This window comes from Cricetulus griseus, chromosome 3 (assembly GCF_003668045.3).
Source record: "Cricetulus griseus strain 17A/GY chromosome 3, alternate assembly CriGri-PICRH-1.0, whole genome shotgun sequence".
Classification (NCBI taxonomy): Eukaryota; Metazoa; Chordata; class Mammalia; order Rodentia; family Cricetidae; genus Cricetulus; species Cricetulus griseus.
This window is the reverse complement of record NC_048596.1, coordinates 33,576,236-33,600,875: the sequence shown is the minus strand read 5'-3', so window position 1 is coordinate 33,600,875 and position 24,640 is coordinate 33,576,236. Positions and strand designations below refer to the sequence as shown.

Here is a 24,640-nt window from a genome sequence, read left to right as displayed (position 1 = left end):
TTTCAAATATTCCTAGATAATCATTGAATAATTAAACATATCAAACTTGCAATAATTAATGACTTTGAAAATACACCACTAAGTATATAAGATACTTGTAAAAATAAAATTATGTCCCTTCAAGAAGATTTTCAATTCCCACACACACACACACACACACACACACACACACACACACACACACACATATATATATACATACATATATGAATCAAACTAAAAGTACATCTTAATATTAAGTCATAAATAATTCAACACTATAACACTAACGAGATTACATAAATTAGCCTCCTTCTTATACAGACAGAAAAGAAATATCAGCCATAAGTTTTTTCATAGTGTTTATTTTTAACCTTCCTATCAGTAAAAAGTCTTTTAGAGGCACTAAAATGAATGCTGTGTATTGAAAATAATGCACAGACTATGTTCTCTATAAGTATCTGTTTAATATAAAACATCCAAAGTAAGTTCACCCATGCATGAAGTCACTGAGGACATAATCAGTACTCTACTTGGAACAGTGAACTGGCATGCTTTAGAGGTTTTTCCTTCTTTAAATTTCAAGAATTTAAAAATATAAAACACAAGTGATAAAGACAAAATACAGCAATACAAACCTGACAAGTTCGTTTCATCCATGTGCCTCAGTAAAATAATCAGGACTTGAAAGCACTTCAAGTGGAATTCAAGTAGCCATTGAGAACCATATTGCACAAAAGTGAGCTACAGTCTTTTATACAGGTGCTAGTTAGAGCAAGATATAACTGCCTTCTTTGGGTATTCTTAACATGTTAAAAATAGGAAACAGACCCTTGGCATCATGGATTAACAAGGAAATTAAAAAAAAAACCTCCTGGATTTTGTATAAGATGAAAATACGTTTAGCAGTTGCAAATGATGTAACAAATTTCTCATATCCACAAGCACACATCATAGAACACATATAAGTTAAAAGTAGCAAAGGTGTGTGTATGTGTGTGGGGGGGTGTTACGTGTGTATTTGCGCATATGTGTATGTTTTGTGGATATATATGTGTGCATGCACATGTGTGGTGTGTATGTGTATATATGTGTGTGTGTGTGTGTGCATTGTGTATGTGTGTGCATGTGTGCATGCATGTGTGCGTGTGTGTTTGTGTGTGTGTGTGTGTGTGTGTGTGTGTGTGTGTGTGTGTGTCCATAAAAGGCATAGTAACATGATTAAGAAAGAGGACTGAGCCGGGCGTTGGTGGCGCACGCCTGTAATCCCAGCATTCGGGAGGTAGAGGCAGGCGGATCTCTGTGAGTTCGAGGCCAGCCTGGTCTCCAGAGTGAGTGCCAGGACAGGCTCCAAAGCTACACAGAGAAACCTTGTCTCGAAAACAAAACAAAAACAAGAAAGAGGACTGAAATGAGTCAATGTTCTTTCCTTTGTTAATGAGAAGATTATATAGAAAAATTTAAGGGACATTTTCCCATAGAAATGGAGAAGTCAATTTTAAAATGTGAACTTTAAAATCACAGTATACAAATAAAAGTAGATAAATAAATCAATACAAATGAAAATTTTAATAGGCATAGTTATATACTAGTTATAACATTAAGTACTCAGAAGTACAAAATAACCAGGTACATGAGCTTACTCATTCCTCACAGTAAATGATAGTATCTTAGAGATTAAAAAATTTATGAAAGACTTTGAAAAGGCAAATATAAATATTTGGTAAAACTTTTAAACAAGTGTATTTAATAAAAGTGGAAACTAGCATAAAAATCAAAGGTCAGCATAAATTACTTCCAACAGTGATTGTGTGTCAGAGTTAGCCAGGTCAATTTTAGTAAATATATATGTATATTTTATATGTATATATTTAGTAAATATATATATATATATATTAAAAATAAATCTTTATGGCAAAATGTCTACTTTTATTATAACAAAAAGTAGCATAAACTATGAAGAAGCCTAAATAATGTTAATCACACCACAGTTAGAGAATTCAGAGAAAAAGGAACATTTTTCAGACTATCTATTGAACCCTTTTACATACAAGTAAAAACATTGGCCTGTTTGGAAATCTTATTTTCTTCTTATATTGTGCATATCCCCCCAAATGTTTTACTTTTAAGCTAGTTTTTGAAAATATGAATTTGGGCAATGTGAACACACAATCATATTGCATAGCATACAGCTGTGTTTTTGGTTTATAAGTTACAGAGGACAGCTGTCTTGGTGACTAGGACTTGACAATAGAAAAGGTAAATTTGTTTCTACCTCCATCTCATCAAAATGAGGCACTTTAGTCCTTGCAGAAGCATGGAGAGCAAGTGGAAGTAGAGAAGAAGGTCACCAGAGATAAAAGCCCTGAAGACACAGGGGACTTGCCTGCTACCATGGGGTCCCACTTGGAGGCCTGCCAACAACCACACCACCTATGGTTATTATCCAAGAAACTTCCTATAGAAGCAATGCATCATCTAAAATATGCCAAAAAAGACTTGGGGACACAGACAGAATATTCAATCTACATTCTACAAGGTAGTATATAATTTTCTCACCTTGATACATGAGGAAACTATAAATTAAATATTAAGTCTAAAGCATACCACTAGGTAGCTTTTTTTTTATTATTGGAGAAACTTAGCAGTTACATTTCTGTATTATACTGTAAAATATTATTTCATGTCCCACATGCTACCTACCCAAAGAAACCGAGTAACACTTATAAGGTACATTGTTTCTTGCTGTTAACAGAATGTAGTTGGACATTAGGATTCAATACTCTTAACTTTTAGTGGTATAGAAAGCAACTATCTGTTTCTCTTATTTTATTCTTTTAATAACTATCTTATACAGTAACTATATTTACAAATTTTAAAGCTTGTGAAATATCATAGAAACTTTTTACCTTTATCTTTAAAACCTAATTATTCTCATAATGAACCAACATATACTCATCTAAGGGCAGAAAGCATTGCATCTTTCAATTTTTGCATTTAATCTATATTAATCAGAACTGATAACAGAGAATGAATAGTTCTTATTTTTCCTAACAGGAAGCATTAATTGACAAGAATAAATAAATAATGAGCTGTTCAATTAACATCTAAATGTAATATTTGGCATTTTAAAGATGGATTATTATCAATTAGGAACCACTTTAAGTTCAATGCACCCATGTTATACATTTGACAGACCTATAGCAAATTTTATTTATAATAGGTCCAAGTCAGCAATGGGTGAATGACTAAAAACCAAGATTTTATTTTAAGATAATACATTTCAGTAGTGTAAGCTTGTAAGAATTATGAATCAATTGTCTGACAGATTGTGAAAATTCTGAAATATAAATGCCTAGAGGTTTCTATACAGTGTAAGTTGAACTAAGAAGAAATACATGCTTAAGTGCACTATGCAAAAGTTAGCAACAATTAACTATAATTCCACATTGACATTTATGATCTAAAGTATCCTAAGTTGAATATAATACAAATACTAAATGAAAATGTGTATTAATTGCAGCTGAGAGCAGAAGATAAGCTTAAGTCTGTAACTAAAAGTATTAGATAATTTTTGGACTTAGGCAGATCTATAAAATTATTAACAGCATCTTCACATATACCTAAATTAAAAAATAAAATACACTCACAAGTGTTATATGAAAAGAACTAAAATCAAAGCACAGTCTGAAGAGGGAAGAGATGAATCTTATCACTTAGAGGTATAACTTTTTTAAAGAATTAGACTGGAAGAAAAAGTTACCCTTAATCTTAAAGATATATGTGGGAAATTATAAAGTGACCCACATTTTCTTCATTAAGTTAGAATGCCATGAGAGAGAACCCTCTACCAGTACATACACACTGATTGAATATTTGGAGACAAAAAGAGAAATCAATAGAGTCTATGTATTAGTTCCAAATATGAATTCATGTGACTGGGAAAGGAACCCTAGGTTAAAGATAGGTTCTGTCCCTTTTTATTGTTTCTGATATCCATCCACTAGGTAAATATTTAGTATACATCTACTGCTATGTACCAGTACTGTTCTGGGCACTATGGCTGTTGTAGAAGACAAACCATAAAAATCCTTATTACTTTAGAGTTTTTAGTAGTCAACATATATTTCTTGGTTGTCTATGGTGCGAATGCTGACATGATGCCACCAGGTTAACATAAACAGTCTAAAGCACTGCATGCAACAACAACTCTCCTCAGCCACAGCTGGAACAGAGTATTGTGTACCAAACATGGAAATTTCACTTGCATTTTAATGTGTATGATAATAGCATATTGGAAATAATGAATATGGATTGGTAGCATAAAATACTCTTTATAAAATACGCTGGAATACGCTGTGGTTAAGAGTATTGCTGCTCTTCCAGTGAACCTGGGGTCAGTTACCAGCACCCACAATGGCAGCTCACAGCAATCTTCAGTTCCAGGGGATTCACTGTCCTCCTCTTGCCTCTCTGGACAGCAGGAACTTATGTGGTCCATATATAAACATTCAGGTCAACAATAAAGATAAATAACTCTTTAAAAAAGATTATACTCAGAGAATGGATATAAAATGAAATACTGCTTCATCATCAAATGTGCAGAAAGCACAGGAAGGGAGAGAGTCAAGTTGGATTCTATTAGACAGGGATTATTTACTTAATTTGCAGGGAATAATTTTTCTGAATTATTATTAAATCATATGAACAGAACAGGAAATTATTTCTGCACCACATCACAAAGTCAAATAGACTTTTATGCTCAAAAGTTATTATTAACACCTGTTTTTAGAAGTTTGAATATGGATCCATATACATAATATCCCTAATTTTCTTCCTAATGAGACTGATATTTGTAGGAACTGATAATTCAGAGAACTAATTAATCATCACAAAGGTGAACTCCTCAACTATGTCAAAGAATTCCATATTACACTCTTGTGATGGGTAATGTAACATAGTTTATTAGCACTTAAAATATGGGCAATATCTTTTAAAATATTGTCCTACTGTCAACTTTCCATGTGACAGATAATCACCAACTAAGCGTGAATTTGAAATTCCTTAAGAAAGAAGTTACCAGCCAGAAGACATATACTAAAAAGCATTTTATTTATTCTTTATTATCTTTTATCTCTATATTTTACTTTATTATATATTATTATGCATTTGTTTATTCCAGATGTTGGGGAAAATCCAATGAAAGTCAGATCATGAACTTCCAAAGGGAAAGACAATGTAAAAGTTTTCTGCATTCAAGAAACTAACCAGATGGTCATCAGTAGAACACTGATCCTGCGGCTTCTGTTCATAAACCATCCCCAGAACTGATGTGGGATGGCTCTCTGTGTGATATGAATATGTTTTATTACCACTGGTTAATAAAGATGATGATTTGGCCAATAACACACACACACACACACACACACACACACACACACACACAGAGAGAGAGAGAGAGAGAGAGAGAGAGAGAGAGAGAGAGAGAGAGAGAGAGAGAGAGAGAGAGAGAGAGAGAAGGTGGAGTCAGGGAAATGCCATGTAGCTGCAGGAGGAGTAAGACGCCAGAACAGTACCAATAAGCCACAGCCATGTGATGAAATATACAATAATAGAAATGGGTTAATTTAACTGTGAGGTCCAGTTCGGAATATTCCAGAGCCACTGGCCAAATAATTATAATTCACATTAAGCCTCAGAATGGTTATTTGGGAACTGGCAAGCAGGAGAGAAACTTCCATTTACACAGAATCATTCCTGCGTCTAAAGACTAACTATCCGTGCAGTTTTGAGCAAGCCCGGCCACTTCAGGGATGTAATAACAATGAGTGAAGTCGGGAAACAAAGACTATCACCACAAGAGCAACACTTGCACCCACTCTTCCTACATTCTGAAACACAGATAGTAGGTTTAACTGTATGGAAGATTTGCTACACTATGCAATGAAAACACAAAATGAGGGAAGACGACATAATTGTGTTGTCTTTGTGGCTTCATTCACACAGTCATTGACAATGAATTTTAGTACACAAGTTCTAATCGAAGAAAATGATTTTCAAATATCCCCAAATATTTCAAAATGAATACAAATATTTTTTCACATTTTCATTTGTTTTTATTCTTTTACTTTTGTTTTTTCTTTTTTATTTAAATTAGAAACAAGCTTGTTTTACATGTCAATGCCAGTTCCCTCTCCCTCCCCTAGAAATATTTTTAAAAAGTTCTTAATCCTACATTATGGTTCATGAAAATATCACTAAAGTTGGGTGACTGAAGTTAAATTTAAACAACACATTATACTATATTTCATATCTCAAAAGTGAAATAAGAATTGACTTTCAGAGTCAATTTAGAAATCTGAAAATTTCAAGAGAGCAACTACAAATTTCTATTCATTTTTTAAAAATACTTATATGCCTGCACACATCTGGTTGGAAGTGATAAGCATTCTCTCTTGCTATTTTCAATATACACACTGGGAAATGCATTTCAATAGCATATGGTAAACTAGCCTTTAACACAGCCACAGACTCATTCCAATAAGCAGGATATATTTGAGAACAAAGAGTAGAAAATTGTGTTCAAATTGTTTTTAAAAAGAGGGGACAAAATATATATCCTTATTTTAAAGTTTCTATCTATAATTTTCACCAAAATTATAGGCCTTCTGCAAATTGGCTAACATGTTTGTGTTTGCCAAGAAACCTCTCTTGAAAAAGGAATGAGTCAAAACACCTCCTCCAAAAACAAACATTAGAACATCAAAAAGAACTGGTATTCCAGAATACAAATCTTAAATAATTCAAAATTCAAACAGTTTGCTTAAAAAAAAATACAGGGAAACATTCTCTATAAACTATATGATTGTCAAAAATACTGTAGGCTTTTTGAAAATTAATAGTATATTTCAGTGATCTTAATTTTAAATCTTTTAATCATAGAAATATTAAGAAAAATTAAGAAATTTACCATAATTTTTTTTAAAGTCAGTTTGAAAGGAAATCTCTAATACTCAAATGTCACTAATACTAATTTAGCACATATGACTTAAGTTATCCCATGGACATCCCCATACATTCAGAAATCATTTTCTAAAAATAACTGTAACAAGCATTTTCACTGATTTCCTCAAATTTGAACAGATGATGAAAATGTTTATTTCACACAACTTACCAGTGTTATGGTGATGCTGTGCCTGGTAACAGAGAAAGCTTCAAGAAGCAGTGAGGCCACTCTGTTTGCCTCAGGTATTATCAACTTACGGCTTACTTACAACTTCACTTTGGGCTCATTTTCATTTCTCTTCAGTGTTTAGGACCTGAGTTCATCCATGATTGGGACCTGCCTACCTTACAGTCTTACCAGTAAAAACATTTAAAATAGTTTATCACTGCTTTTGGCATTAGTGACCACTTATCCACTTAGACACTCCACCAGCCACACAGTGGACATGGTCACTTCTAAGTCTTAGATATAAGGATGTGTACTACAAAACTTTGCCCTTTATATGTTTAAAAGCACTATTAATCTAACTTAGAAATACATGGTGGCTTGTTGTTAATTTTCCATTTTGTATATGTAGATAAAAAGTACAAACACCCAGTAAAGCAGCAGTGCACTGTGGTTCTGTTTTGAGATACCCCACTGTGTAAAATGGGCATTAAATGGTTAGAGTCTGAAGAAGCTTGAGAAAGGAAGGTTAAGAAGCAAAATAAATAAGTAAATAAATAAAACAAGCACTTAGAGGCAAGCAACACATGCGGAACAAGCAAGAGATTAGTGTACATGAAGAGGCAACTTACATGGCTGTTGAGAAGAGAGCTTCTGTGAGTGGACAGACCGTCAGACTTTTGCAGCGTCTCAATCGCCATTTCAATCTGATAATAGATGTCATTAAAAAAAAGGGCTCAAGACAAGATAGTAATAAAAAGCTGACCAGAGAATTTTTGATCGATTCTTAAGGTCTAATTCATTCTTCAATGATGGCTAATGAATAGCTATCAGTAAATGTGTTTCCCCAGCTTTCCCATCCCTAGAGAATGAAATAGAATATGCACATTAATAATAAGCTCAATCACAACAGTAAACCTTTCTGAACATTTTGAAATTATAATCAGTATGGAGATTGGAGGATCAAGAACCCTAGTAGATTTTTCTAGTTATTAGAAAATATTTTTTACTTGCATAGTTCAAGATGTGGGATATTGGACCCTCTCTATACAGCCTCACTCCTAAAGCATATTTAACATTTGTTCTATTCTGTCACAAAATAAAAATCATAAAGCAGAATCTGAGTTTAATAGCATTAGTATTTTAATGCAAGTTACAAAAATTCTTCATTATGCCTAAAAGCTAATAAACCTATATATCCCTCTTTTACTCTTGCATTAAAATTTGAAAGGGAAAGGTCAGTCAGGTGAGCATTCAGATGTGACTATGGTCTCTACATTATAATTTAGGACATGATGAAGCAGAAATATTAGAATTAACAGCAGAAAAAAGAGAAGAGAAAATAACTCAGAGCCAAAAAAAAAAAAAAAAAACTGACAAGAACAGAATTGTTTACATTCACTGTAATCCCAGCACACCATGGATAATCACAAAAAATATTCTTAAGCAACAGGTTCCAGGGATAAACCTGAGGCACTCTTGATGACCTCACATGTAAGACAGCTGTCCTTTAGTTCAGGGAACTACTGCACATTCTACTAAGCCAGAGACTAAATAGTATGCATTTAGGAACTAAGTTATAGTAATACTAGCTCATTAAAATATCATTATGCAATTTGAGAAAACAAATTTCATTATGTTTAACACTATGAATGCATCAACAATTCAGAGTAAGCAGTTATTAATTCATAAAAAATGTACAATAAAGCCGGGCGGTGGTGGGGCACATCTTTAATACCAGCACCTGGGAGGCAGAGGCAGGTGGATTTCTGTGACTTAGAGGTGAATTTGGTCTACAAAGCTACACAGAGAAATCCTGTCTCAAAAAGAAAAAAATAAGCAATAATTTCTTACATGATTAGCTGTTTTTGAAGACATAAAAGCAGATAAAGTGGCTTTTAAATCATTCTCTCCACCAGTTGAGACGCTAGCAGAATTAATCTTTTTTTATAAATTTTATTTAAATTAGAAACAATCTTATTCCACTCCCCAGGGAGGGTGAGGCCTTCCATGAGGGAGTCATTAAAATCTGTCAAGTCATTTGGGACAGGGGTTAGGCCCTCCCTCTATATCTAGGATAAGAGAATATCCCTCCTTGGAAAATGGGCTCCCAAGATCTATTCTTGCACTAGAGATACATCCTGGTTCCACTGCCAGAGGCCCATAAACTGCCTAGTCCTTCTAGCCGACACCCACATTCAGGGGACCTGTTTGGTCCTAGGTTAGTTCCCCAGCTGCAAGACTGGGGTGCATGAGTTCCCACTTTCTCAGGTCAGCTGTTTCTGAGGGTTTTCCCAGCGTGGTTTTGACACCTTTGTTGGTCACTCCCCCCTCTCTGAATCTGGATTCCAAGAGTTTGGCTCAGTGCTTAGCTGTAGATCTCTGCTTCTGCTTCCATCAGCTACAAGATGGAGGCTCTAGGATGGCATTTAAGGAAGTCATCATTCTCATTATAGGGGAAGGGCATTTAATTAAGGTAGCCTCTCCACTATTGCTTAGGATCCTAGTTGGGGTCATCCTTGTGGATCTCTGTATAATTCCCTAGTGCCGGATTTCTCTTTAAATGTAGAGTGGCTCCCATTATTGATGTGTCTCTTTTCTTGTTTTCCTCTATTCCTCTCCTCACTCAATCTTCCTGAACCCTCATGTTCTCCTCCTCAGTCCTCTTCTCCCCCCCTCTTTCTTCTACCTCCCTCTCCCTTCCTCCATGCTTCCAATTTGTTCAGGGGCCCTTGTCCCTTTCCCCTTCACTGGGAGACCATGTATGTCTCTTTTACAGTCCTCCTTGTTAACACCCATTAGAATGGCTAAAATCAAAAACACCAATGACAGTCTTTGCTGGAGAGGATGGGGAGAAAGGGGAACACTTCTCCATTGCTGGTGGGAGTGCAAACTTGTAAAGCCACTTTGAAAATCAGTATGGCAGTTTCTCAGGAAAATCAGAACAAGTCTACCTCAAGATCCAGCAATTCCAGTCTTAGGCATATACCCAAAGGATGCACTTTCATACAACAAGGACATCTGTTCAATTATGTTCATAGCAGCATTATTTGTAATAGCCAGAACCTGAAAGCAACCTAGATGCCCCTCAACTGAAGAATTCATACAGAAAATGTGGTACATTTACACAATGGAGTACTACTCAGGGGGAAAAAAACAATGGAATCTTGAAATTCACAGACAAATGAATGGAACTAGAAGAAACCATCCTAAGTTAGGTAACCCAGACACAGAAAGGCAAACATGGTACGTACTCACTCATATATGGATATTAGACATAGAGCAAAGGTTTAACAGCCTACAATCCACACCTCCACGGAATTAATATTAAACTTGAAAATAAACAGAAAAAGTCATATTGTATATATTAAATAAGCTCACAATTAAGAGTTCACAATGTAAATGTAAGGAGTAAATATTTTTTTGTCAAAATGCTAAACTAAGGAAGCTTGCCATTATATCTCATAAAAGGAATCAATAAGTGTTCTTCTTTTCAAAGAGAAAGAGAGAGTATAAGATAACTGAAAATACTCATGTGATAATAAATCATTTCTAAGAAGAATTTGCTCAAAATTTTAGTTTGTTACGATGACTACAATTTCTTTAAAGTCTGAGGATAGAAATTTTGAGATGAGACTGCATTTTAATAAACAAATACAAAAATAATCCTTAATTTGTGATTTTATAGGTTTAAATGAAAGATAAAAATCACTAAAATTCTAACAGCTGAGTCAGACTCAGGACCAAATCCTTACAAGGGGTTGTGAGGAAGCAGCTTCTGTCAGACCAGCAGTAAATGGTGTCTTTAGGGATCTATTTGTATTACTGATGTTGCCCCTCACTGTTAGTTTTATTGTGATTGACTCAATTTGTGTGAAAAGTGAGGTTTTACGAAAAATTGTATTTGGGATTGGGGTACCTGGAAGAAGGGGGGCACTAAAGCACATACATGTGTGATTTACCTCCTTCGTCAAACATGGGATTCTCAGAAGATATGACTCCAATGAATACTTAAATGGTTTTCCTAGATTGGGAAAAGGAACCATAAGAAGCCTGGAGCACTTGTTAAAAGCCACACTGATTTAATTTGCTTCCAGGGCAGAAAAATGTATGGTTGCTGGGGTCGAAAACCTAGACTGTTAACTGACTATAGTAAGAAGCACCCAGGAGAGTAAAGTGTACCTCTGGGGGAGGGGGGTGCCTGTGAGGCTGTTAACAGAGACAAATAAGGGAGAGAAGGACTCAAAATGTAACAGGCATTCCATAGGTTGAGAGTCCAGATATAAAAAAAGAGGAAAATAGAGAAAGCTTCCCACTGACACAGGCAGTCTCTTTCTTTGTCCTGTTCATTCTAAGGTAGACTACTCAAACACACTCTCCCATACATGATGAAATTCTAACACTCACATTGAAAGCCAGGCATGGCTGCACACCTGCCTGTAACTCCAGTGCTGTCAGGAGTGGAAACCAGATTACTGGGTTTGCTGGCTGCAAGGTTATCTGCAAGTTCACTGAGAAACTGTTTCCAATGAATAAGGCAAGAGAATGATAGACAGGGATACCCAGTGGCATTCTCTGGCCTCTGTGGGAACCAAAGGCACCCACATCTGAAAACACATGTGCATATACCATATACCAACTCAAATGCATATCCGCATGCGCGCGCGCGCGCGCGCGCGCGGCGCACACACACACACACACACACACACACACACACACACACACACACACACACACCTCCACCGCCGCCACCACCACCACCACCACCAAAATTGAAACATGAAAACAAGCTGTGTATTTGCATCTGGAAAACAGGACACCTGAGGGTATGGAAGGGATTGCCAGACCCCACCTATTCTAAGGCTCAAGAGAAGGAAATTTCCAGTTCACTTGAAAGGCTTAGGGAGAAAACTCCAGTGCCTCTTGCTGCACAGGACTCCCTAGCGAAGAAGCTTGATTTTATTCAGCCCCCTCCCCCCCCCACCCCGGGCATTCTGAAGCTACTGTAGCCAGAGTACAAGAAACCCAGGCTGCTATCAGACTTTGATGCTAGTTTTGAAGGCATACAGAACACAAGAGTCCCAAGGTCATGAAGGATTCTATCCAAATTTCAATGGGGCACAGAACGCCAGACAAATGTGTAGCAGGGTCAGAATCCAAACTTTGTGAAGCAATGGGGATAAAGAAGATGAAATGGAGAACCCTGAGAGTATGTCTGTGGAAGAAAGCTTCCATGTCTGTGAGTACAATTAACTTAAAAAAAATGTAATGCAGGCAAGCAGCAAGGCTGTAGAGTCAAGGCTACCCAAGTGCTCTGGAGCTTGCATCACCATACAAATGCTGAAGGTGATAGACATGGGAGCTGCAGGACTTGATGCTTACCATGCTGGGTTTTAGATTTGTTTTGGTCCTATCCCTATCTTCTATGCTCTCATTTATGCAACTGCATGGAGGAAGCAGTACATTTTTTAACTTCAGAGATGGCTCGCAGCAAAGATTTGCCTTCATTTTCAGAGACCTTAAACTTGGAGTTCTGAGTATCTTAGAACCATTAATTTTGGAGACTTTCATGGGTAGAGTAAATGCATTATGAGGTAGTCACAAGCTTTTGAGAAACAGTACAGAATGTAATAATTTGAATATGAAATGTCCCCAGAAGCTTATGTGTTGAATTCTTGGTTGTTAGCTACTGGAACTGTTTTGAAAAGTGGTGGAAATGTAAAGGGGTAGACTGCAAAGGAAGAAGGAAACTGAGTGTTCACTCTGGAAGGTGCTAAGTGGTTTGGATTGCCTATTCTTTCTGCTTCCTGGCCATCATGTGGCAATTTACTCAGCAATAAGCTTTTGGCATCAGGGGCCCAGGTGACCACAGGCTCAAACTGTGAGTTATAATCAATTTCCCCTTGTTCTCTTTCTCTTCTCCTTTCAAATGTTTGTCATAGCAACAAGAATTTGACTTATACAGTCACAAATGTAGTAGAAATGACCATGTGGTAATAAGTATACTTACATGTAGTTCTTTTAGTTCAATAAAAATGCAATGTGCGAACTTTGTAAGGTGGAAAATGCATTCAAAAATCCATTTAATGTGCAAATGTTGTAGTAAACTAGACCAGTAAGTGAATATTCTGTGATTTCTCAGGAATTGGAATTTGACAATCAGAAGTAAGGGGGATAAAGTATTTTCCCCAGGAGAAATAATAATAAATTCAGCATTGCTCCTACAAATATTTTACAACAGATCAAGGAAGAACTAGAAGTGAACAAGTACTATCTAATGAGAAAGAGAGAGAGCATAACAAACATGCTGCTCAAAACTCAGGCTGACCACATTTCATCACCCAAAAATATGCTGCCTTCCTGGAGACCCGAATAAGGTGGCAGCCTCCAAGCATGTAGAGCCACACTAGATTACTTCCAATAGCAACAACAAATCAATATCCCAAAAGGAACTTCAGAGAAAGTCCTACCTAGGTCCTGAGTGAAAGAAGACCAGAGTGGAGGGAAGAGGGGCCAGTGATGCTTAGATGTTAAGAAAAAACTGCATTTTACTCTTTGTTGATGCACAAAGGAGAGATCGATAATGTATTTTCTAAAATAGTGCATAGTGTCAATGAAATGGAAGTAATGTTTCACTCAAACTATTCTCGTTATAATTACCACTCTCACTGCCCTTTAACAAAGGAGAATGCCTCTAATGGGATGGCTTCTTATTTTGCTGAGCTGCTACCATACCTAAGTGTTTTCTCTACTCAGTGGTTGAAAAGGTTAGAGGAGATTAGAACCCCCTGAGAAGATTGGAGGCAAATGCTCATTTGCAGAATGAATGGACAGACAGAATAGGGTGCTACAATGTGATTTTCTGTGACTATTGTTGGAGAACCCTGCTATTAAGTTTTTGTACCACCATGTCCCGATAGCTCCCTGAGCTCAGTGCAAAATGGAGGCCTCCTTTTCTCAGTGGGGCTTCCTCTTTTCCTCTAACCTTATTTGCAGAGTGTCTCTAAGCTTGGATGCCTGACCTTATGTGGAAGATGACCCTGCAAAGAGCTCCCTGCTAACACTATATGACTTGGGATATAAGTCTCACTCTTCCCTCCCATATGATAATTAGGTACTTTGTCATGATCATTCATAACTCTATTTCCCAGGGATCTGATGCCTTCTTCTGACATAAATGGGCACCATGCACACATATGGTGCATAGATTATATGCAAGCAAAGTACTCAAACTCACACACAAAAAAAACCAAATAAATAACTCTAAAAGTATTCAGGAAAATCTACTCAAATGCTTCCAGTGTAAGCAATTAAGAGGCTAGAACACAGTGTTTATTTTAAAGCAATTGTAATGCCAAGAGGGTAAGTGTCTACTTGACAACAAAAATGAAGAGATGGTAAGTGTTTTATATATTTCACAGGACAAAAAAGAGGATCCCTCTGACATATGTTTACATACACATTCATGTGCATTTATGTAAATGGGATAACATGTTCATGAAGAACTTAACATTTATATCATCTTACTTATGACTATTTTATTTATGTCATAGCATATTCTCTTTACTCTTAGGTGGATTTCAGCCCATTTTTTCATTTGATTTTTTAGAACCACCTCATAGAATAGGATAGGCATATTCTCATTCTCATATTAGATATGCATATTTCCATGAAACAGGTCTACTTTCATCTAAGAAAACTGAAGCTCTCTGGAACTAAGGGACTGTCTTGAGATTGAGTAGGCATTGAGTTTGATTGGAATCCAAGATGCATCCCTCTAAATTCAAACTAATTTTCTTTATATTTGTAAATTTATGTTGTTTGTCAACTTGACAGATCTAAAAACCAACTAGAAAACAGCCTCTGGGCATGATTATAGTAAATGATCTAGATCAGGTTAGCCCCTAGGTATGCCTATAGGGAATTTTCTAGATCAGGCTAGTCTCTGGGCTTGCCTTTGAGGGATTATCTAGGTCAGATAATGGAGGTTGGAAGATACTCTGTAACCATGAAGAGCACCTCGTGGGTTGAGGTGATGAACTGAATAAAAATGAGAGAGTGGGTGTCCCTCTCCCTTTACTTCCTGACTATGGATGTAATGTGAGCAGCTAACTCAAGTTGCTGCCACTATAACTGCCCTAACCTGACAGACTGGGAGTCAAAATAAAGCCCTCCTTCTTTGAGCTGCCTTTTAAGCTCTCAAATGCTGTAAGTAAAGCTTAATGTACTATTGGATAGGAGCTGGAAGATAAGAATGCTTGAGATAGAAAGATGGGCTGCAGAAATGGCTCAGTGGTTAATAGCTCTGGCTTTTCTTCCAGAAGACCCAGGTTGAATTCCCAGCACCCACATGGTAGCTCAAGATTGTCTATAACTCGAGTTTCAGGGAATCTGACACTGTCACAAAGACATAAATGCAGGCAAAACACCAATGCATATAAAATAAAATTAAGTAAAATGGGAATAGGACAGGCCTGGATCATGAGATTTCAGAGGGAAGGAAGGACTGTATTGGGAACTAGAGTAGAGGCCATTCAGGTTATGTGCTAAAAAAAGAATCTGACTTTATTCTGCTTTAGTACAGAAAACTTAAGCAGAGCTAAATTTAAAATTAATGGCTAACATATTTTGTATAAAAAAAAAAACTTTAAGGCAGGACAGAATTCAGTTTGAAGCATGGTAATTATTCACCATACTTACCTAACTTAACAGTGAGAAAGAGCCACAGGGGCTGAAGAGATGGCTTAAGAGTGTAGCCTGCTCTTGCAGAGGATCTGAGTTCAGTTTCCAGAGCCCACAGCAGGCAGCTCAAAATCATAAGTAAGTCTAGCTTCAGGAGAATCTGACTTCTCTGGCCTCTGTGGGAACCTGAGCTCATGTGTATACACACCCACACAGAGAACATACACATAATCAAAAGTAGAAAAAAATCTTTAAAGAAAGCAACAAAAGGGGCAGAAATACATTTTTTAGTGTGCAGTTTCTTAAGGAAGAGTTCAAACTAGTTTAAAATTGCAGCAAAGCCATGTGCTAAAAAAGAGGCCAGAATGTTAAAAAGAAACTAGACACCGATCAGCGGAACAGTGGCAGAGATGACCTGAGGCTAAAACCCCACCAATCAAAGGTTAAAACTTGTGAAAATGCAAATGTATCTGATAAGAGCAACACTAAACTCAGAATGCCACTGAAGGGGCTCCCTACCCATAGAAAGCAACTGCCTAAGGAAGTTTCCTTAGGGTGGGCACACAGGCAGATCCAATTGTGATCCAAGGCAGCTAGATTCCATCCAAAGTCAGGAGCAGAACATAGCAGCATCTTCCACATAGTAGTGTCTGGCATGGAAGATGTAAGATTAAGGGAGTCATCAAGTCTTGTACCACTGTTCCAGATATCTATTGATTAGGAAATGTATGGCAAGGCCAGACTCCCTTCGGAGAGGCCCCCAAGAAAGCACTAGGTAAATATGCAGAAGTAGTGATTAAGTTGCAATGCACAATCAGAATACTGGAGGTGTCAGCATCAGGGAATGTCTGCTAAGAAAAGCTGCAAGCGGAGTAGAGGATGCCCAACAGGGTGGCTATGTGTTTAAACAGAGTGGAAAACAAGCATGGCTTGCTGCACATGATATAGGCATCACTTCAAGGAGCTTTGATTCCAGTCATATGGGTATCGATACTGACACAAGGAGAGTCATATATGAGGGCATCTGATGTGCACTTGTAAACCCAAGTCCTGGTTATCAGTGTAAAGGCATGTCTCATGGAATCTGAAAAGTTTCAAATGCCTTGCACGAAGTAGATAAATCATTATCAGTTCAGGTCAAGTGACTGAGTATTTTCTAAAGGTCTAGGCTGGGTCTTTTTTTTTTTTTCCCCCTCAAGGGAGGCCTTAGAAATGCACACTGGACTACCTACCTTCAACCCAGGAAACTAAGGTGCCGGTATTGCTTTTAAAACTGTAACTTTAGGGAAAATGTTAATCAATATGCAATGTTGATACAATATGAAAAAGAGGCTTGAGAGAGATTCAAAATAGGCTGTTGGTTTAACTAAAAAAAAACAACAAAAAAACAAACAAACAAACAAAAAAACCTAAAAACGTCCAGGACACATTTAGCCAGTTCTAGTTTACATCTTGGTTCAGAAAACCATCAAGGATGTCATGCTGGACATTACAGCTAAGCATTTAGAACACACAAATTTTAGGGCTTACAAACACTGTAATATATGAAATCTTTCCAATTTCAATTCATTGATAGTTTTATGACTTTAGAAAATTTATAACATTTATGAACGAATGTTGTGGTGGTTTGAATAGGTATGGCCCCCATAGACTTTCATGTTTAAATGCCTGGCCCATAGGGAGTGGCACTATTAGGAGAGTGTGGCCCTGACTAAGTAGGTGTGGCCATGTTAGAGGATGTGTGTCAATGCAGAGGCAGGCTTGAGGTCTCATATATGCTCAAGCCATGCTCAGTATGTCTGTCCACTTTTGCTCCCTGCAGAACAAGATGTACAACTCTCAGCTCTTGGTCTAGAATCATGCCTGCTTGTAGGCCACCCACCATGATGATAATGGACTAAACCTCTGAACTATAAGCCAGCCCCAATTTAAGGTTTTCCGTTGTAAGAGTTATCTTGCCATGATGTCTCTTCACAACAATAGACGCTCTAACTAAGGTACATGTTAAACCTGACGTGTGATATTATTTTATTATTATTACCTGAAATTCTTCTGAAAGTACTTAGGAGAAAAAGAAGAAAATATTTGGATCAGAAATATATATAAATCAGATGTGTTCTGATAACAGTTGGTGTTTAAATTTAGATGGTGGGCTGGAACCAAACATTGTCTTTGTTCAGTGTGATTACTCTGTGAACTTACAGCTTTACCACCTATAATTGATGGTTGATATAATTAGTTTATGATGATATATCCACTAGAGAAAAGCCAGGGGCTAGAATTACCCTTTACGATTCTGCTGACTCAGCATTAACTAGTCAGGTATAAGATCAAACTTACATTTGCAAATGGACCTAGCCTTTTCCATTTTATTCTTAATACTAAGAACATCTTCACTATTGTACGTAGTCTATATAATTACTACAACAGCAGTGATTACTATAATTTGTTAGGACTGCAAATTCTGGGCCCCTTGCCAACAGTCACTAAGTCAGAGCTCTGGGATTGGGGTCCAGTGACGTTCCCTAGAGCACATACTCACATTTGAGGAACACTGCACTAAAATGCAATCAAAGGTTGTTTTTCCCCTTTGCCAGAGTCAGTGTCACTATTACTGAAGAAGCATAAACAGGCAAGTGCTCTATTTAAAGAGAGACTTTGAGGTCTAAGTATTATTTGGTTTTGTGCTTTTTAAAGGCAACTTGGAACTTACATTAGCAAAATTAGTAGAAGATAAGCATTAGTTTGGTAGCTCAAAAAGTAACCAAATAAAAATTTTATGAAGTTAACATTCTAATTTAAAATGATATAATCAGAGGATAAAAGTAACCAAAAATACTTTCAAAAAATGTAGTCTCATGTATTAGTTATGGATTTCCACTGTTGCCTTAAACGACAGGCCTTCAGTGATTGGGGCTAGTTCCATCGACACATTCTATGGAAACACAGCACCAGGTCATTAAAAACACTGTTGAAGAGAGCAGGTAAAAATAATTCAGTGGTTCGTGGAGAGAAGCTGGAGTATTGCTCAGTGGTAGAAAACAGTTTATCATGTTTGTGACCTTTAGTAAATTCCAGAGCACATACAAAGTTTCTGTGAAATGTTACAAATATGGAATAAGACCACGAATACATAACATTCACTGTCAACTCAAAATTCTGGATACAAATAGTTTTAAGTTTTTAATTACATTTAGACTTCATTTCATTCTCAAAACTTCCAACAGTCTAATCAAGAAAGACTATCTGAAACTTGGGACCAAGGTTTAATTTCAATCTTAACACCTCAGAGACAATCAGAGTTTGAAGCTACCTTGCTAAATCTCTTAAATGATTTCATCTGATTCTCTGTAATGTATCAGATAATGTCAAAGAAACTCAAATCCTGATATTTTTAAATTTGCTTTTCATTTTTATATTTTGTTTTCATTTCTTGCTTATTGCATCTTTCCCATACTTTTGAAAGCATATTAATGAAATCACATTATTTATGTGTAGTAGCCTAGCATCCAGGGCTGTGAAGCCAGAGCATGGAAAGCCTGAGGCCACCTTTGCTGTACAATAAATATATTAAGAGAAGAATGGTCTTCTCTTTCTTTCTTATAAGTCAAATGGAAAACTCACTTACTTTACATCAAAAAGTTTGAAAAGGAATAGGTAAAATTATTTTTAACAATTTGTGACTACATTACAACCCTTCTAGCATATGAAATTTAGTTGGCATGATAAACACAACAGTAGCTACATACACAGAAAGGTGGTTGCATTCCATGTTGTGGAAGCTGAACTTACATAAACATGAACCCACAAGAAGATCCCACTCTCTAGGAAACTGTTAATTATCCATATACATGTGCCGTATTTCCCCCACTAAATCAGGGAGAAGTATTAAGCATTATGGGCCTAACATTGACTCAGATGTTATAGAAGACAGTGTTAATATATCACCAATATATTTCACACTTTAGCTAACACCAAATTATTATGAATGAAGCATCAAGTTAGTGTTTTTTTCTCTTTCAAATTTTATAGTAAGTTCAATGAGTAAATTTGAAGTTTGATTTGTCAACTGAAGGAATATCAAGACAAAAACAATACAGCAAGCCATGAGGGACACAACTTACTTTTGTATTTACAAGTGTTAATAATCTTCTTAATTGTTTATATTAAGTAAAATGAAGCTATTTCTAGAATATTACAATATATGTATTTTTCTGAAATGAAGCAACAATATGAAATACCTCCTTTCTCAAATAAACTAGTCACTACTGTAACTTATTTAAAAGTTCAGGGCCCATAATTCCCTTTGTCTTAACCTTCTAGTTTATCAAGAAACTCTAGGAGTGGAATATCCTAAGCTTGAATTGTAGAATTACTGTCTCTAGGTCTTATCTGCTTGAGACCAAGCGTGCTGGAAGGAATAGAGAGACATAGATGGAAAGTAGAGGCCAGCCAAAGTCCCATTTAATGAAGAACTTTAAAAAGAGGTCCCAGAGCATTCAGTCAGTTTATGATTTTGTGCTGGAAGCAGATGATTCCTGGTATTCTATCTGAAAGTTTCACTTAAAGGCTCAGTTTGGTCTGAGAAATGCTAATATCATGTGTGCTTCTACTCATGGAAGTATTGTTTTATTAAACACTTAAGCTAGCTGGAACACTGAATCATTTTTATGCAATAAGAAATCTGACATATATAATTATACATATTCCCAACTTTAAAATTATTTTCTCCCCAGCTTACCTTTACAGAAGACAAATAAATTCCGATGTTATGTGACTACATTGTTTTCTATAACTATTAAGGTATATAGCTCAAAGAGCAATATTAAATATTTCTCCTTGGGTAAGGAAAATAGACAAATCAGCTATGTTTAACCTATTTTTCACAAATATAGGAAAGCCATCTATACACTGATATGAAAAAGTCCTCTAAGTCATTGGTAGAGCAAAAAGAGAAAAATATTTTTGTTAATACTTGTGTGAAAAAATTGATAGACTATTCTGCTTGTATATTTATTGGGATATTTCTAGAATGAAACTTAAAGACTTGGTAGCACTCTCTGCTTATGAGAAGACAAAAGAGGTCAGGGTGAGAGTCAGGCATAGCTTGGATGTCATTTGGCCTTTTCAATACACAATTTAAGAATGGTTGAATAATTCATATAAAAATTAACAGAAATTTTGGCAATTGCTACAATAGTTTTCTGGGCAGCTAAAAATACTTATTCTTTTAGAAAGAGTATACTTTACACTGGATCCATGAACATTTAAATCATGAGAAAAAGAAATAAGAACACCTACAATTCTAAAATGAATCAGATTTCCTTACATTATATAAATTAATCTAAGTTTTATTCAGACAGTAGTAGATAGCTACTGAAGTTTCCCTCCAAATAGTTAAGGTATATTGCATTTTACATTAATTACAATATATATATATATATATATCTTGTATATATCTTGTATATATATAATATATATAATATATATATATAATTAATATATATAATATATATAATATATAGATATAATATTACATTAGACATTTGTTTCCTTATGTTTTTTGACAGAATCTAATTTTACCAAAAGGTTTTATATAGAGAGAATTATTACTATGTACAGATTCTAAAACTAATTTTATATCAGTCTTAAAATGTCTAATGCAATATTATTTAGTTATGAAGAACAAAATAATGAATGAATAATTCAATAATTCAATCCAATAAATGAATACAAAATACAATTACTTAATAGAGGAAAGAGTAAAGTTTTTTAAATCAAACTGCCATTTACTATGTAGAAAAGTATAAGATATAATAGGCTATTATGAGCACAAAAACATCATTGCATTCACAAAGTTTTGCTCTGCAAATGAAAATTGCTTAGTTTTCAAAGAATTCTACAAATGAAGATGCTACAAACACACACACACACACACACACACACACACACACACACACACCCAAGAATTTCAAATAAAATGAAGGGAAGATAGTGATACAATCAGGGTGAAGGACAGTGATGAGTCCAGACTAATAACAATAACCAACTCCCATACTTTATGAAATAGCAACAATAGATCCCTCATTTCAATTGAATAAAATCTAAAACACTCACATTACTACTTAGCTGAACTCTAATGGTGAGCCAAAAAAACTGTTAATATTTCTTAAAATTCTTAGTATCAGCAGAAAATATTTTTATTTGTGCATATAGATATACACATATATAATTTATAAAAATATCGGGGTTTCATTGTCCATGATATAGTAAGTAAAAGGAACAATAATACTGTCATCAAATAGGAATAGTTTATACCATAATATAGTCATAATATAAAATCCATTACCATTCTAACAAGCCAAATACAAAACATAAAATCATCCTAATAAAGCTTTTTAAATTTAAAAAGGTAAAGTAAATTATACTTGAAATAAAAATTCTAATAATCAACATGACTGTAACAGGGCAAAGGTGATTCTGATAAGCATGTTTTAGGGTAGGCAGCAAAGTATTCCAGGAAATGATCTTTGATTTTTCTCCACCATGGTTTTTATGTAAAATCATCAACCTTCTTCAACAGCATGCCATACAAAGCTATCTGCACATTAAGCTTTCCCTAGGACATGGTGTTATTCCTAATAATTTTAAGTGAGAATATTTCTGTACAAACACAAATGGATTGTATAAGAGCATCATCTATGAAGCTATTCTGAGGACCAAGGGAGGAAACTGCTAGCTAGGAAGTGAGTTATAGTTTTCAGCTCTCTTCCCAAGTATCTTGTTTGCTATCAATTGAGGTGAAGTGATGATGATCTTGCAATGGCTTCTCTGCTCTTCAGTAATGACTCAGGTGTCTATTGTTGTCCCTTGTTTTCCATGAATGTTTATCAGACACCATACGTCCCTTATTTAAGATACGGTATTAGTTGTATACAACCTATCAGAACACTTTTCTGTACTTTCTTAGAACAAAAATAAGGTATGGTGTGTGTGCGTGCGTGCGTGCGTGCGTGCGTGTGTGTATGCGCACATCCCCATGTGGAAAGAAGAGGGCAACTTTTGAGAGTCAATTTTCTCTTTTCCCCATGTGAGTCCTGAGGATTAAATGCAGGTCACCAGGTTTGATCCCATGTACCTTTATCCACTGAGTTATCTTGTATGTCAGACTGTTTATATCAACTCTGTTGCTTACAAAATCTAATACAATATAAATATGCTATGAAAATAGTTAATATACTACTTCATTTGGGAGAGAATGGCAAGCAAAAAGTATGTACATGTACCACAATTTTTCCCCCAGTATTTTCTGTGAGGTTGGTTGAATCCATGGAGGAGAAAATCATTGGGAAGAGAGGTGACTGTTTTCTGCACTTAGGCATTTTGGCTTAGACATCAGCTATTCTTATAGTCAGTTATATTAGCTATGTTACACATTAGAGGAACAACAATATCAGTCAGAGAAACTGAACTTAAATGGCATACAGCATATGGCCTAAGACAAGCTGCCAGACACTGTTCACAGATATGCCTAAGGTTTTATGGTGACTGAAAAAGCATGCTGATTTCTAATCATCAAAACAATGAAGAAATGTATTGATTTTCAGCATTTGGCAAGAGGAAAAGAGTAGGAAAAGTTCCAGGGGTAAATAACACTTAATTTTTGCTAGTTTCCTATAATGAAATGAAGCTATAACACAGTGATAAGAGAAATCACACTGTGATTTGAGCTACTAAGTTCACCATTATTAAGGTGGCACATAAATCAAATATACAGCTTGGTAATAAATTTAAGAAAACATAGTAAACACTGGAAGATGTATATAGATAGCTTTAGATAACTTAAACATATCATCTGGTTTCAGTGCAGCCCCAGATACACAAAATTTCTCTTCTTCATTAACTTTCATATGTTTTAGGTTAAAAAGGAAGTATTAATATAAAAAGAAAACCCAGCCTAAAACACAACAGATTTATAACTCCCCAGAAGTGGATATTTAAATGCAAATTTATATCTCTATCTATAATAAATTAGTATTTTAAAGGTAGTTGCAACTATTCTTACTTCCTATAACTCAGTTATTTATGGGTTTATTTGATAACTGCTATAATAAATTATTACAAAGTTGTATAGTGGAAGCTCTAGGAGTAATGTTATCTTGCATACATTGTATAGGAAAAAACAAGTGCATCCGCTGGTTAAAAAAAGTATAAAATTAATTCTTTTAATTTCTATAACTATACATTTTAATGATCTGAAAGATAATGTTTAGTTAATTTACAAACAGAGCTTGCAAACTAAGTAATCACTGGGGATAATTAGGTAGCTAGAACTGCCATGAAGGCAAATGAGAATGGCTACAAGAGAAGTCAGAAAGGCTAAGGTCAGAAGGAAGATACAGCAGTATGAGAGAGTCGGTGAAGTGAAAATGAGACAGCATACAAGGGCTTGAGAAATAACAGATACTTTCCCTACAGCTGGAAATGGCATTTGACATATATCCTACGAGGCATGTTCTAAACTACTGGTACCATTTTCCTTTTGTGATAAGAAAACCAAAAGATTATTTAGTATAGCACTTTGTTTTTTGGGTAGAATAACATGGCTAGAGAAGATATGGCTGATTAGTGGTAATTTTCTTTCTATTTTGTAATCTGTATAAACACTTGTATGACTGAAAAATTTAGAAGCGTAAAATTATTAAAAGCAGAGCCAATACATATAAAAAGCATTTCAAAAATATGTACAAAAATGCAAAAAAAAAATTCCACTCAGATCAGCTGTTCTGATGTTAGAAAAATGCTGAA

The 24,640-nt window shown here is 35.6% G+C and overlaps 1 protein-coding gene across 3 annotated transcripts in view; it reads right to left on the bottom strand.

Moving 5' to 3' along the window:
• The window catches only part of Rfx3 (regulatory factor X3), a 255,107-nt gene that overhangs the window by 72,169 nt on the left and 158,298 nt on the right, over positions 1 to 24,640 (bottom strand). For 2 of the 3 annotated variants that reach the window (XM_027406463.2, XM_027406464.2), the window contains one exon: positions 7,783 to 7,857. The exons of the other annotated variant lie outside the window; for it this stretch is intronic. In XM_027406463.2, the coding sequence (XP_027262264.1) occupies positions 7,783 to 7,857 (75 nt within the window). The remainder of the gene's footprint in view (positions 1 to 7,782; positions 7,858 to 24,640) is intronic. 3 annotated transcript variants of the gene reach the window in all.